Source organism: Prunus persica, chromosome G5 (genome assembly GCF_000346465.2).
Source record: "Prunus persica cultivar Lovell chromosome G5, Prunus_persica_NCBIv2, whole genome shotgun sequence".
NCBI lineage: Eukaryota > Viridiplantae > Streptophyta > Magnoliopsida > Rosales > Rosaceae > Prunus > Prunus persica.
The window spans coordinates 10,528,164-10,541,588 of NC_034013.1; the positions used below are offsets into that span (position 1 = coordinate 10,528,164).

The 13,425-nt window shown below is 37.0% G+C and overlaps 1 protein-coding gene across 1 annotated transcript; it reads left to right on the top strand.

Moving 5' to 3' along the window:
* On the top strand, positions 1,823–3,034 carry LOC18777888 (remorin). The gene is made up of 4 exons (XM_020564747.1): positions 1,823–1,835; positions 2,228–2,315; positions 2,452–2,533; positions 2,813–3,034. The coding sequence occupies exons 1-4, from the start codon at positions 1,823–1,825 to the stop codon at positions 3,032–3,034; spliced, it is 405 nt and encodes a 134-aa protein (XP_020420336.1).

Here is a 13,425-nt window from a genome sequence, read left to right on the forward strand (position 1 = left end):
ATATTATCCTCATTTAGTTAATAATTTCAATTCTTAATGTTTGAATTAACTAAGGGTATTTTCTGGTATTTTGAATGTTTCACCATTCTCTACATTTTGCTTTATATATAGAAGATTAGCATCTCTGCACAAGCAGAAGAGAGACTTTTCTTAGTCATGCACGCTACGCGAGACTTATAGAACTTTTTATTTTTTTAATCTACACATATGATAACTTTTTCACTTGTCATTATATTATTGGTTGGAGATAGCAAAATAATGCTACGTTCTATTAAAATTGCCACATGTGGATATTAATATATTTCTCCAAAATGACATTTACTCCCTCCAAAACCTCCGTCTATTCCTTTCTTCATGTGCTCAAAAGACATTTTCTAAAATCTTGAGATTGTCGGAAATCCGCGAACTATAATCGGAAATCACTATACAAAGTTGCAACTTCTATCTACAAGGATGTAGTATTTTGCTCTAATGGTTTGCCCATGAATACATCCACTGGGAGACCCAATACATGCCTACTGTAGGTAGCTACCCACACCCAGGTGGTTTCTTCACCCATCTAACCAAATATTTTGCCATAAAATAAGATACTTGGCTAATGTTTTGCATGCAAAATCCCCACTCAGCACCCTGCATAAGTAAAGCCTTGTATATTGAAAATATCAAGGCTTAAGACTTAATAAACATGTTGTCCAATATATACAGCCTTAGATTTTGGCCCAAAATCATATATTAAAAAATTATTGAAATAGATTATGTGTTATAATATATATCGTATTGCTATGAAAACCTAGACTTTGTAGGAGTCGGGTATGAAATTATTTTTTAGGCCCCCAAATGAAAGCGTGAAGTTCTAATATATATGCTTTTATTTTTCATCTGCTCCTTGAAAATAAAGAGATTAGTTCCTTATGGTGTATGATAGAACTTCATGTATATTCTAGAGAATAATTCTTTTTTATTGAGGGATTCCTCAAATAATTTTATTTAAAGGACACATTTTAGGGTCCCTTACGAATTATTTTTCAACAATTTAAACCATTTATTTTTTAAGTTTACATTCATAGATCATCCTTGCAAAAAATTAGACAAATTGAAAACCGTTTCGACATCTAATTGTATCCTACAAAATCAATGAATATGGTGCTTCAAGAAAGTACTGAAATTTCAATAACTTAATTTAGTGGTCAAATGATATCGGATTCAAGTGATTTTGTTGTTGTTGTTGTTGTTGTAGAGATGATCTTTGAATGATTATCTAAAAATAGACAGTTCGATTAGTGAAATAAAATGCGGAGTGGGCTCTACAAGAGTGTCCCTCAATAAAAACTCTCTCTCTCTCTCTCTCTCTCTCTCTCTCTCTCTCTCTCTCTATATATATATATATATATATATTAGATCTTCAGGCATGTTTATGTTAATGATGTGTTTACTAATCAAGAATTGGAATTCTCATCAGGAATTGAATTCCACATATAGAGGATTCCTTCGTTTACTTCACATCAAAGAATTGAAAAGTAAATGGGGTAAACACCATTGAATTCCTAAATTTAGAGGAATCCAATTCTTAGGTTGGAGGTGGTACTTTAATTCCTAAAAAACTAACCTATTAGGAATTCATCTTTTTCACCCATTATATCCTCACACAATTTTCAATTTTTCAAATTTGCCATCTACTTTAACCCAACAACGAAGATATTTTAGTAATTATGGCCACTCATACTCCAATTCTGGAATCTAATTCCTCTCAATTCATATGGTTTAGTAAACAAAGGGACCATGCAACTTAGGGTGGAGAATAAAAAGGTTGAGGAGAGGAAGCATGGGGATTGCATGTATCCTAGCCAGCCACTTTCTCTTCTGGAAACACTGCAAGCATGAAATGAACTGAACCCAAGGAAATTTTTTTTATTTTTAAGTAACTATAATTTTCTGTTACCCAATTTAATTATGTAAATTACAATTCAACTATGATCTGTTTTTTAATTCTTGCATTCAATCTGTTTCCGGAGTTCATATTTTGTGCATATTCTTCATCTAACATGTAAATTTCTCGATCATACGGTCGTACGAGAGAGTGCATACCCTGCTGTAAAGAAAGACATAACAGGAGGGGGTTCAACTGAGAGAGGTATAAATCACCATCTTCTTCATGTTTCTTTGGATCCATTTTGGCTATAATTTATGAGATCTATAAATCACCATCTTCTTCATGTTGCTTTTTCAGATGCATTGCATGCACAAATTGAAACAGAGAAACGGTTGGCCCTAATTAAAGCATGGGAGGAAAGTGAGAAAACAAAAGCAGAGAACAAGTATGAGGGAGGCTATTGTGCTTTATATAAGCTTAAACATGAAAATTATTGGAGTATCTATTGCTTTACAATAATCATGATCTTTCATGCTTGATTAAGGTAATTAAATTAATCCAACATTGTCAACTATTGACAGGGCATATAGAAGAATGTCAACAGTAGAATTGTGGGAGGACAGCAAGAAAACTTCTGTGGAGGCAGAACTCAAAAAAATTGAGGTAAGAAAACCCTGTTTTGCAGTAGATTATGATCTTTAATAAAAATAAAATGAAAATGAAAATTGGAACTTTGTCGTCGTCGTGAAATAATCTTGTGTTACACGCTTTTGGACAGGAATTCTTTTTTTGTCATACCATTTATCTGACAATGTATTTTGTACCAACTTAACATGTACATTGCTTGAAATTAACACTAATTCATATAATCTAACTAAAACCCTTTTTTGATATTTGACTAAAATGTGTTTCGATCGACTAATCTATGGAGACTAATGACAGGAAAAATTTGAAAGAAACAAGGCAGAGTATGCTGAGAAAATGAAGAACAAAGTGACCGAAATTCACAAGGCAGGAGACGAAAGGAGAGCTTTCATTGAAGCCAAACAAAGAGAGCAATGCCCCAGGGTGGAGGAGACAGCTGCAAAGTTTCGTTCTACCGGAATTGCACTAAAGAAATTGCTACTTGGGTGCTTCATCAGCCAGCATTCTGCAGTTATGTAATTAACCATCAAAAATAAGGGAGAGGCTTGTTTTCCACTTTGGTTTGAGCTTTTTATTTCTAATGCAACATTTATAAAAACAAAATAAAAAACAAAGCAAACCATATAAACTTTTAGAAATTCTCCTATATAGACGTCCGGACGTTATTATCGTGTGGACGGTATTTATTTTCTACTATCTCACTCTGCTTTCCTCTTTGTTTACAATAATATTCACACGATAATAACGTATGGATATCCGGATGAGAGAATAACTGTATAAACTTTTGTTCTTAGGATTGGTAAAGTGTATAACAATTTACATATATAGCTATGAAAAATAGGCAACTTTTGAAATTTCTGAGCTCATTCCAAGCCCATTGCAATAATCCACCCCAAACACTTGGAATTAAACTTCCACTTCCATAAGCTCACTTGAACGTTGGGCTTCTAAATTTTGGGCCACTATTTTTCCCATTGCTTTTTTTTTTTTAAATGGTGGTATTGTCTCCTCCCTTAACTAGTCCTACCCATCTACTTCTTGTTCCATCCACACAAAAAATAAAATAAAAGCAATAATTTTACTCAATCCACCCACTAAGTACACTATATGGTGTTTTTTTTTTTTTTTTTTTTACGGAACATGAAGATATTCTCAAGTACTTTAACTTATGAGAAAGGAATTTCAGACTCGAGTGCATAGAGACGGACACACTACCCTAACTAATTGGTCTAACTCACATTTACTTTCTCGTCTACTTCTCATTTTTGTTTTGATTCTTGCAACTAACTTATGCCGAACAGTTTGTGTCATATAGGCCCCATTCGCATTACTTGCTCCCAAAATTGGTTGAAATCTAAAGAACTGGTAGTTGAGTGAGTAGTGCTTGAAGAATTATGGCCCAATATTTGCTTCTCAGTAACCAAACACACGTTGCCAAACTCTTGTTTCTTTTGTTTCCCAGACGCTCCGTTTAAATAAAGTCAGATTCTGTTTCTAAATTGGATTTCATGCGTTTGTTAATTATTATCTAACGAAGAAAAAAAAAAGAGATTCATGAGCTCGCAGGCCCACTCAAAGGTCCCCACTCCCCACCCACCCCTTTTTTCCACCCTCACTTGAGATTTCTTTCGTCACGTGATACCTGTTCACTTTGGGCTGTCTTAGCACGTGATTTTCTTTACTTATTTGTGTTTTCACTTTCCTATTTTTTATTTTCATCTTTTTCCCTTTGGCACTTGATACTTGAACTAGATGTCTTTTTACATATAACACTATTTTTTTAGCTCATACAGACATATATAACATTGTCTGAGAGAGACATAATACATTTGGTTTGCAAATTTTTCGTTATCCCTTTCTTTAAAATTCATGTATGATAGGGATTCTTAGGGTATTCTCGTTGTAATTTTATCGATCGGTTCTAAAAAATAGAAGGAAAAAAAAAAAAAAAAACTGTTTGAGAGAGAGACAGAAAGAGAGAGACAGCTTGAGGTGCTTCCAGGGGAGCAAACCAAACCAATGGACCCTCTTGAAAAGTATCTTAGATGGTGTCTCTTTAATTATGCCTTGTAACTTTGTAAGAGGTGGTGTGCTTCCAGTTTTTCTATCTTTCATATGTTTGTGGATACCACCTTCACATGGGCACCTTCTGTTGTCTCTCATGTGTGCACTTAGTCTCATCATTTCCCATCTCCTTTGTTGGGATTCAGCCGAGTCCTTGTCCAACAAATTTTTTTATGACAATTATGGCAATAGGAACAAAAAGATAAAGTAAAATGAAACCAAAAAATATTAAGTTGTCTTTATATGATCTTTTTATTTCCACAAGCTAACCAAATGGCTAATTACACTGTGCACTTTTTTATATGATATGTTGTCACATGATACACAGATAAAAGTGAAAGTACAAAGAAATCTTCTTCACATGACTGATCAAGCTCTGAAAAATATGCAAGAAGCTAGCTAAATTTATATCTTAGACCCAAATTACAATTTAGATTTTAAAAAAAACATGCATGAGCTTGTTTGGGACTATTTTTTTAGGAAGCACTTATGCTCATAAACGCTTCTTATAGAAGTGCTTTTATTATAAAGATGTCGAAATTTTCATAAAAAATTCAAATGCTTCTCGAGAAAACGCTTCTATGATCTAGAAGCACTTCAAACATTTTACACCAAACGTCTTCCAAATAGACTCGTAGTCTTTTTCTTGGATTATCAATATTGTGAAAGATTTAGGCTATTTGCATGTGAGTCGAATCCTTGATTTTATATGTGTTTTAGAAGAAAACTAATTTGTCTTTGATGAAAATCTTGTTGCTATAATAATGTGCTATTGTGATGATAAATAACAATACAAAAAGTTTAATGATTAGCTTTGGGTTCATTAATATTTTCAATACCTACAACATGCGAGAGGTTGTTGAATTAGGTTTACCTAATAATTATAAGATTCCCAAAGTTGATGGGAAGTACATTGTCGCTCGCTATACATTTGAAGGAGAAAAAGAAATTAAGAGAGGAAATTTATAGATCCATCTATTTTCCAACTTCATAATCATGATAATAAATATTTTCAACGACAATGCAGCTTGACCAACTTTTAAATGCTTAAATGGGTAATTTCATGCATTATGATCCTAGATTCTTAAGATTTGATAGCTTAATAATGATCCCAAAAAGTCTTCCACTTCCGTAATTTGATGTACATAGGCTGTGTGACTCGAGCCTATATGTGTAATAATAATAATAATATATATGGATGCTAAAACTTTAAAGCCAAGATCTCAACCAACAAGTGGATTAGGGGTCCCTCTCATTGCTAATAAGGTGGAAAAGTTTTAAAGGGACCATCTAGCAAGTCATGATTACCATCTCCCCTCTGTTCTGCAACATTATCCTAAGCATCAATTTACATCTTTATCTATGCTTCTCACTGCTACTTTTCTCTGCAGATAGAGGCCCTTCTCCAACTTCTTCCTGGCTCCCCACCAATGACTTTTTCTTTATCATAATCTAACATGGGTTTATAAGTCCATGCAGTCTTTTATAAGTTATAAACTCTAATTTTTCTGGATAACTCTTAATGGTATGTTTACTTACTTGAAACGAGGGAAGTAAAAAATCGAAACACTTAGAAATAAGGGAAGTAAAGAATTGGAATTATATTAACTGAGTCCTCTAGTTCATCCAATTCCTGATTTTGAGGCTATTGCGCTAATAATTTTAAGGTTATGTTATAGAAAATGTGGGTAAGCCAAGAATTGACATAATTCTATTTCTTCTTATACCCATTACTGATAAGTGAATTTACCATTATAAAAACTTCGGAATCTCTTAAAGCACCCATAAATCTCTCGGAGATTTCCTCTATTTTTGTGGAGATGTAAGGAAAAAGACTTCTCATCTATAGTAGCAAACTAGCGATTTTTCACACTTACGTATTTGCAGTAAAGTAAAACATCTAATGAAAATCAAAAGCACAAAAAGTACAAAGGAATTGAAAGATAGGAGTTTGCATGATTGTTGAGCTATGCAAATTAAATGCAATTCACAGGAACTCACAAGCACACCAAAAGGATGAAACTAATTAATAGATAGAGCCATACGTGTGTGGTAAATGAAACCAAAAACAATAATGGATATGTCAGTCTGCTGAAAATTTTGAACTAGGCGCATGATAGAAGTAGTGGCGCATTACAATTTTGCATGGCCCTCAGCATTCAAGTAAATGGACCCCTTGTTCTGTGTTCTCTTCTCTTCTCAAACTTGTCCATCACTTGCAATGAACTGTAGGAGGTTCGATGATGCAAATACAGTTGGCCACATTGATTTAGGCCAAACAACACATGGAGTTGTTTGTGACACGACACAAGCATCCTTTAGGGTCCTCCCATGTTGTCAAATTCAGTTTTTTAATTTTCTTATGTGTGGGGCTTTTTCTTTTTGTTTGCTAAAATGTGGGTCGAAAGTTTCTTGTGGTTGAAGATATTGGAGAAGCTTCCTCTTAACCCTTTTACCCCCACTTCACTTCGGGCTCGTTTGATAACCATTTCAATTTTAATTTTTAGTTTTCATTTTTTGTGCTAGAGTATAGAGAAAAAGGAGGGAGAATGGAAGTGAGAATGAGAGTGGAGATGAGATTGGAAGTAAAGAGGAGAGAATAGGATGGGAGAGAGGAGTAACAAAAGTGAAAACAAAAACTAAAATCTATTTCAAATTGTTTTCACTTTTGTTACTCCTCCCTCTCATCCTCTCTCTAAATCTCATCCTCACTCCCATTCTCACTCTCATTTTCCTCTATACTCTAACACAAAAACTAAAATTGAAATGGTTATTAAATGGGCCATTCACTTGTTAAAATTGTAACTTTTAACCCAAAATTAATTAGTAAAATACATATAAGTTTACATTTAGCAATTTATTTTTTCACCTCACTTGTATAACATTGTAACATTGAATTCAAAATCAATTAGTAATACAGAGAGAGATTTACGATTTAATCTGTTGCAAAATTTACATAGGTTGAGACTTCATATTAGCCAACACAGAATGCAATAATGTGAGACTTTTGGTTATCACAACGTGCCTTTTAAATACATTGTCAAACTATGTTAAGAATTTTGCTAACGTCAGTCATCTACGCGTGTGTGATAAATTTTAGACCGCTGATAAGACGTGGGCTCCACATTTATGGCATGTGAGTGATTCGTTGTAACACAACTCCTACGTTATAAACTCGAAACATATTAGAATAATATATTGTAATTGATATGTTATTATTGTAATATGTTAATTATAACCATACATAGAGTAGTTACTTGATATAGGTAGACAGATCCAAATCAATCCCTAGGATTGGGGATCACGCTATGGAGATTCTGTAATATTGGTAGTATATATTTTGCTGTACTCTACTATTGACAATATACCAAAACCTTCCAACTAAACATTCTTAACATGGTATCAGAGCTGCGCCCTAGTGCCTGATTTCCTAACCTTTTCAAAACCCTCCAGCAAACCTGCAACCACCATGTCAGACAAAGAACAAACATCAGAAAACAAGAAATCCAATTCCAAAAATTCAAGCAATAGCAACAGCAATTCTAGTATGGATACATCAAATCCATACTATGTTCATTCTTCAGACCACCCTAGTCATATGCTCGTTCCAACAAAATTGAACGGCGCCAATTATCCATCTTGGAATAAATCCATGATTCATGCCCTCACAGCCAAGAACAAAATTGGCTTTGTCAATGGATCCATTAAGCCGCCATCAGAAACAGAAAACCCCACGGAATATGCTCTTTGGAATCAATGCAACAGTATGATTTTATCATGGCTTGCTCACTCCGTGGAACCCGATCTAGCCAAAGGGGTTGTCCACGCCAAGACCGCTCATCAAGTATGGGAAGATTTCAAAGACCAATTCTCACAAAAAAATGCACCAACAATTTATCAGATTCAGAAGTCCATCGCCTCTCTCACACAGGGCACCATGACAGTCTCAGCCTATTTCACAAAACTCAAAGGCCTTTGGGACGAATTAGAAACATACAGAACTCCTCTCACTTGCAATGAGATGAAAGCACACAACGAAGAAAGAGAAGAAGATAAGATGATGCAATTTCTCATGGGCCTTAATGACACATTCAGTGGCGTTCGCAGCAACATCCTCATGATAACACCATTGCCCAAAGTCCGTCAAGCTTATTCACTTGTCATTCAAGATGAAACACAACGACAGATGACATCGGGAACAACCGAGAACTTTTCTATTGCTGCAGCTATCCAAAGCCGTCCAAACAATTCCAAAAATAAACATTGTGATCATTGTGATCGCAATGGTCATGTAATTGCAGATTGCAGGCAATTAAAATTCCATTGCAATTTTTGTAATCGAAACGGACATACGGAAGACACTTGCCGTTTCAAGGACGGAACCTACACATCAAGCGGACAAGGAAATCATGCCAGGAATGAAAACCAAGGGTCCAATCGAGGTACAAACTCACGCAGAAATTCTGGTTTCTCAGGTAGTAACACGCGCACCTTCACGCAGCGATCACATGGGTTTGTTCCACATGCGGGCTCATCCTTCCCATCCGCACACGCTGCACAGCAAGTCGGCTCTTCAAGTGTCACACAGCCTTCACAAAACCCAATTCAAGCTCCAGACTTTTCAGCTCAAACCTTCTTGAGTGGACTTACTTCTGACCAATATCAACAATTGGCCACAGCCATGTCACTAGTCAACACCAATGCATCATCCTCTGGTAATAACCATGCATTTGTGAATGCAGCAGGTCTGTCCACCTTTACTGTTCCTTCAATTAATTCTGTTTCTAGCAAACCTTGGATTTTGGATAGCGGGGCTACAGATCATATTACATCTGATTCTACACTTTTCACAAAAATGCAACCATCTCACACTCCCATTGTTAACTTACCCACCGGTTCTTCCGCACCAATTACTTCAGTTGGCACAATTCCTTTCAATAACACCATCACCTTAGATAATGTTTTGTGTGTTCCTTCCTTTCACTTGAATTTAATGTCAGCCAGTAAAATTACCGACTCACTCAATTGTTGTGTTATTTTGTTTCCCACATTTTGTGTCTTACAGGACTTGGCTACCGGGAAGATGATTGGTATGGGTAAACAACGTGGTGGTCTCTATTACATGTCGCCTTTGCCAAGGATACCTGTTTCCTGTCAAGTTTCACAAACCTCCAATTTATGGCACCTTCGTCTCGGACACCCTTCACCTGCTCGGTTTCAATTACTTTCTTCATTGCTTCCTTCAAAAATTGTTTCTGTTGACAATAATTGTGGCATTTGTCATATGGCTAAACAAACAAGAATTCCTTTTCCACTAAGTTCTATTTCATCGCGTTCAGCATTTGACTTATTACATTGTGACATTTGGGGTCCACATAAAATAGCCTCTCATTCGGGAGCTCGTTTTTTTCTTACAATTGTTGATGACTTTACTCGATGCACTTGGCTTTTCTTGATGGTTCACAAATCTGAAACACAAACTCTTCTAAAATCTTTTTTTACTTTTGTCAAAACTCAATTCAATTTCAATGTTAAAGCCATTCGCACTGACAATGGTTCAGAATTTTTATCCATGAAAGAGTTTTTGCAAACCAATGGAATTGCACATCAACGATCCTGTGTTCACACTCCACAACAAAATGGAGTTGTTGAGCGCAAACATCGTCACATTCTCAATGTTGCCCGTGCTCTACGTTTCCAAGCCAATTTACCTCTCATTTTTTGGGGGGAGTGTGTTTTAACTGCTGTCTATCTCATCAATCGTTTGCCCACTCCATTATTGTCCAATAAATCTCCTTTTGAGTTGCTCTATCACCAGCCACCAACCCTTAACCATCTTAGAGTTTTTGGGTGCCTTTGTTATGCTACTGTGACTCATCCCCTACAAAAATTTGATGCTCGTGCCACACCTTGTATTTTTGTTGGCTATCCAATGGGACAAAAGGGCTACAAACTTTTTGATCTGCACACCTCCAAATTTTTAGTTAATAGAGATGTTCAGTTCCATGAACATATTTTTCCTTTCTCCACTATCCCACCTCAACCTGCTTCCTCCACTCCTATTATTCCTAACCCAATTTTTGACATTGAACCACCACTTTCTATAAATCCCATTTCATCACCCAATGACATCACGTGTCCACCTCCTGCCATCCCAATCCCAACTAGCATTAACACACCTACCCATGACACCACATGTCCACCTCTTGATGCCTCCCTTGTAGAACCTACCAGCATCACTCCTTCCTCTCCACAACCTCACCCCGCCACCACCAGTCAAGTGGTTCCTAACACTCCACCTATCTCCCATTCATCTGACCACACCTTGCCACTTCTTCATTTTCCATCTGAACCAACATTACTTGGTTCACCTCATTCATCTCCCATGGCTCCAACACGTCATTCCACTCGTCCAAGGCAGGCTCCCGCATGGCACCAACATTACCACATGTCCAACCATGCCTCTTCATCTGCCCGGTCGCCATCTGCTGTTACAGGTACAAAATACCCACTCTCTCATTTCTTGTCTTATTCTCGCATTTCATCCCCCCATTATTCCTTTTTAGTTAACATTTCAGGCACCACTGAACCCACCAGTTATGCTCAAGCCATCCTTGATCCCAATTGGCAGCAGGCCATGCAAACAGAATTAGATGCTTTGGCACAAAACAATACATGGACTCTTGTCCCGTTGCCACCTGGACACAAACCCATTGGTTGTAAATGGGTTTTCAAACTCAAATATAAATCTGATGGCACCATTGATCGTTACAAAGCCCGGCTTGTGGCCAAGGGCTACACACAGGTGGAAGGCATTGATTACCAGGAAACATTCTCTCCTACAGCCAAACTCACCACATTGCGTTGTCTTCTCACTGTTGCCGCTGCTCGTAATTGGTTCATCCATCAATTAGATGTTCAGAATGCCTTCCTCCATGGCGATTTGCACGAAGTCGTGTACATGGACCTTCCTCCCGGACTTCGCCGACAAGGGGGGAATACTGTATGTCGGCTCAATAAGTCCCTTTATGGACTTAAACAGGCTTCCAGGAACTGGTTTTCCAAATTTTCTGGTGCTATTCAACAGGCAGGCTTTCAGCAGTCAAAATCCGATTACTCCTTGTTCACCAAGGTTCGAAATAATTCTTTTACAGCTATTCTTATTTATGTGGATGACATACTTCTCACAGGGAATGATTTGCAAGAAATGGAGCATCTCAAATCTTTTCTCCTCAAGCATTTTCGCATCAAGGACCTTGGTGATTTAAAATACTTCTTGGGTATTGAGTTCTCTCGTTCCAAGAAAGGTATTTACATGTCTCAAAGGAAATATGCTTTGGACATATTACAAGATGCGGGTCTCTTAGGCGCTCGTCCAGATAAGTTTCCAATGGAGCAAAATCTCAGACTCACACCCACAGATGGAGCTTTACTCAATGATCCTATGAAATACCGACGGTTAGTGGGACGCTTGATCTACCTCACTGTAACAAGGCCCGACATAGTATATTCAGTTCGGACATTGAGTCAATTCATGCATGAGCCTAGAAAACCACATTGGGATGCAGCACTCCGTGTTCTCAGATTCATCAAAAATTCTCCAGGTCAAGGCTTATTATTTCCTGCATCAAACAATCTTGCTTTGAGAGCTTACTGTGATTCAGACCATGCCGGATGCCGTACCACAAGACAATCTGTCACAGGTTTTTGTATTTTTCTGGGAAATTCTCTCATCTCATGGAAATCCAAAAAGCAACAACATGTTTCTCGTTCATCCGCAGAAGCAGAGTACCGAGCCATGGCAAACGCTTGTTTGGAACTCACTTGGCTACGATACATACTACATGATCTGAAAGTCCCTCAGGTGAACCCGGCTCCATTATATTGTGACAATCAAGCTGCTTTATATATTGCTGCGAACCCTGTATTCCACGAGCGCACCAAACATATTGAGATTGATTGTCACATCGTTCGAGAAAAGCTGCTTGCCGGACTGATCACTCCTTCATATGTCCCTTCCCACGCTCAGTTAGCAGACATTTTTACGAAGCCTTTGGGAAAGAACGACTATACCAGATTAAGCAGCAAGTTGGGACTTCATGACATTCACTCTCCAACTTGAGGGGGAGTATTAGAATAATATATTGTAATTGATATGTTATTATTGTAATATGTTAATTATAACCATACATAGAGTAGTTACTTGATATAGGTAGACAGATCCAAATCAATCCCTAGGATTGGGGATCACGCTATGGAGATTCTGTAATATTGGTAGTATATATTTTGCTGTACTCTACTATTGACAATATACCAAAACCTTCCAACTAAACATTCTTAACAAAACATCCAATCCAAAAAATCAAATGTTAAGTAGTGAAAGAAGCTCAAAGTTTTTATTGACTTAAACGCAAGGCTTAAAATGTCGGATATTCTAAAAAACAACGTCCCTGTAATAGATATGTGCATAGACAGAGACACAGAGGACCACACAGCCACAAGATGAAGAGCCAAAAAGCAAAAGATGTACATGGTGTTGGGCATGGAGCCCATTCAAGGGCAGTTCGGTTGACAGTTATTAAAGTTATATATATAAAAATTATCTGATTCTAATTAAATGTAATTCAGAAACCCTCTTGGACTTTAGAAATTGTAAGATATTTACATGTCACATGTTTTACTCGGAAGAAATTGAGGTGGTGAGTCTGGTGCTGCCTGCAGACGCACGCTTTGCTTTGGAGCTGTGGAGGTGGAGTCAGTAGACTACTTATTGACTGTGGTTATAAGCTTCGGCCAACAGAAGAGAACAGAAAAGATGAGGCAGCTTTAAAGCCAAGCAAAGAAAA

Coding starts and splice junctions, on each gene's coding strand:
- LOC18777888 (XM_020564747.1), top strand. Junction 2,316..2,451: donor AAAACAAAAGCAGAGAACAA/GTATGAGGGAGG, acceptor AACTATTGACAG/GGCATATAGAAGAATGTCAA. Junction 2,534..2,812: donor CAGAACTCAAAAAAATTGAG/GTAAGAAAACCC, acceptor GACTAATGACAG/GAAAAATTTGAAAGAAACAA.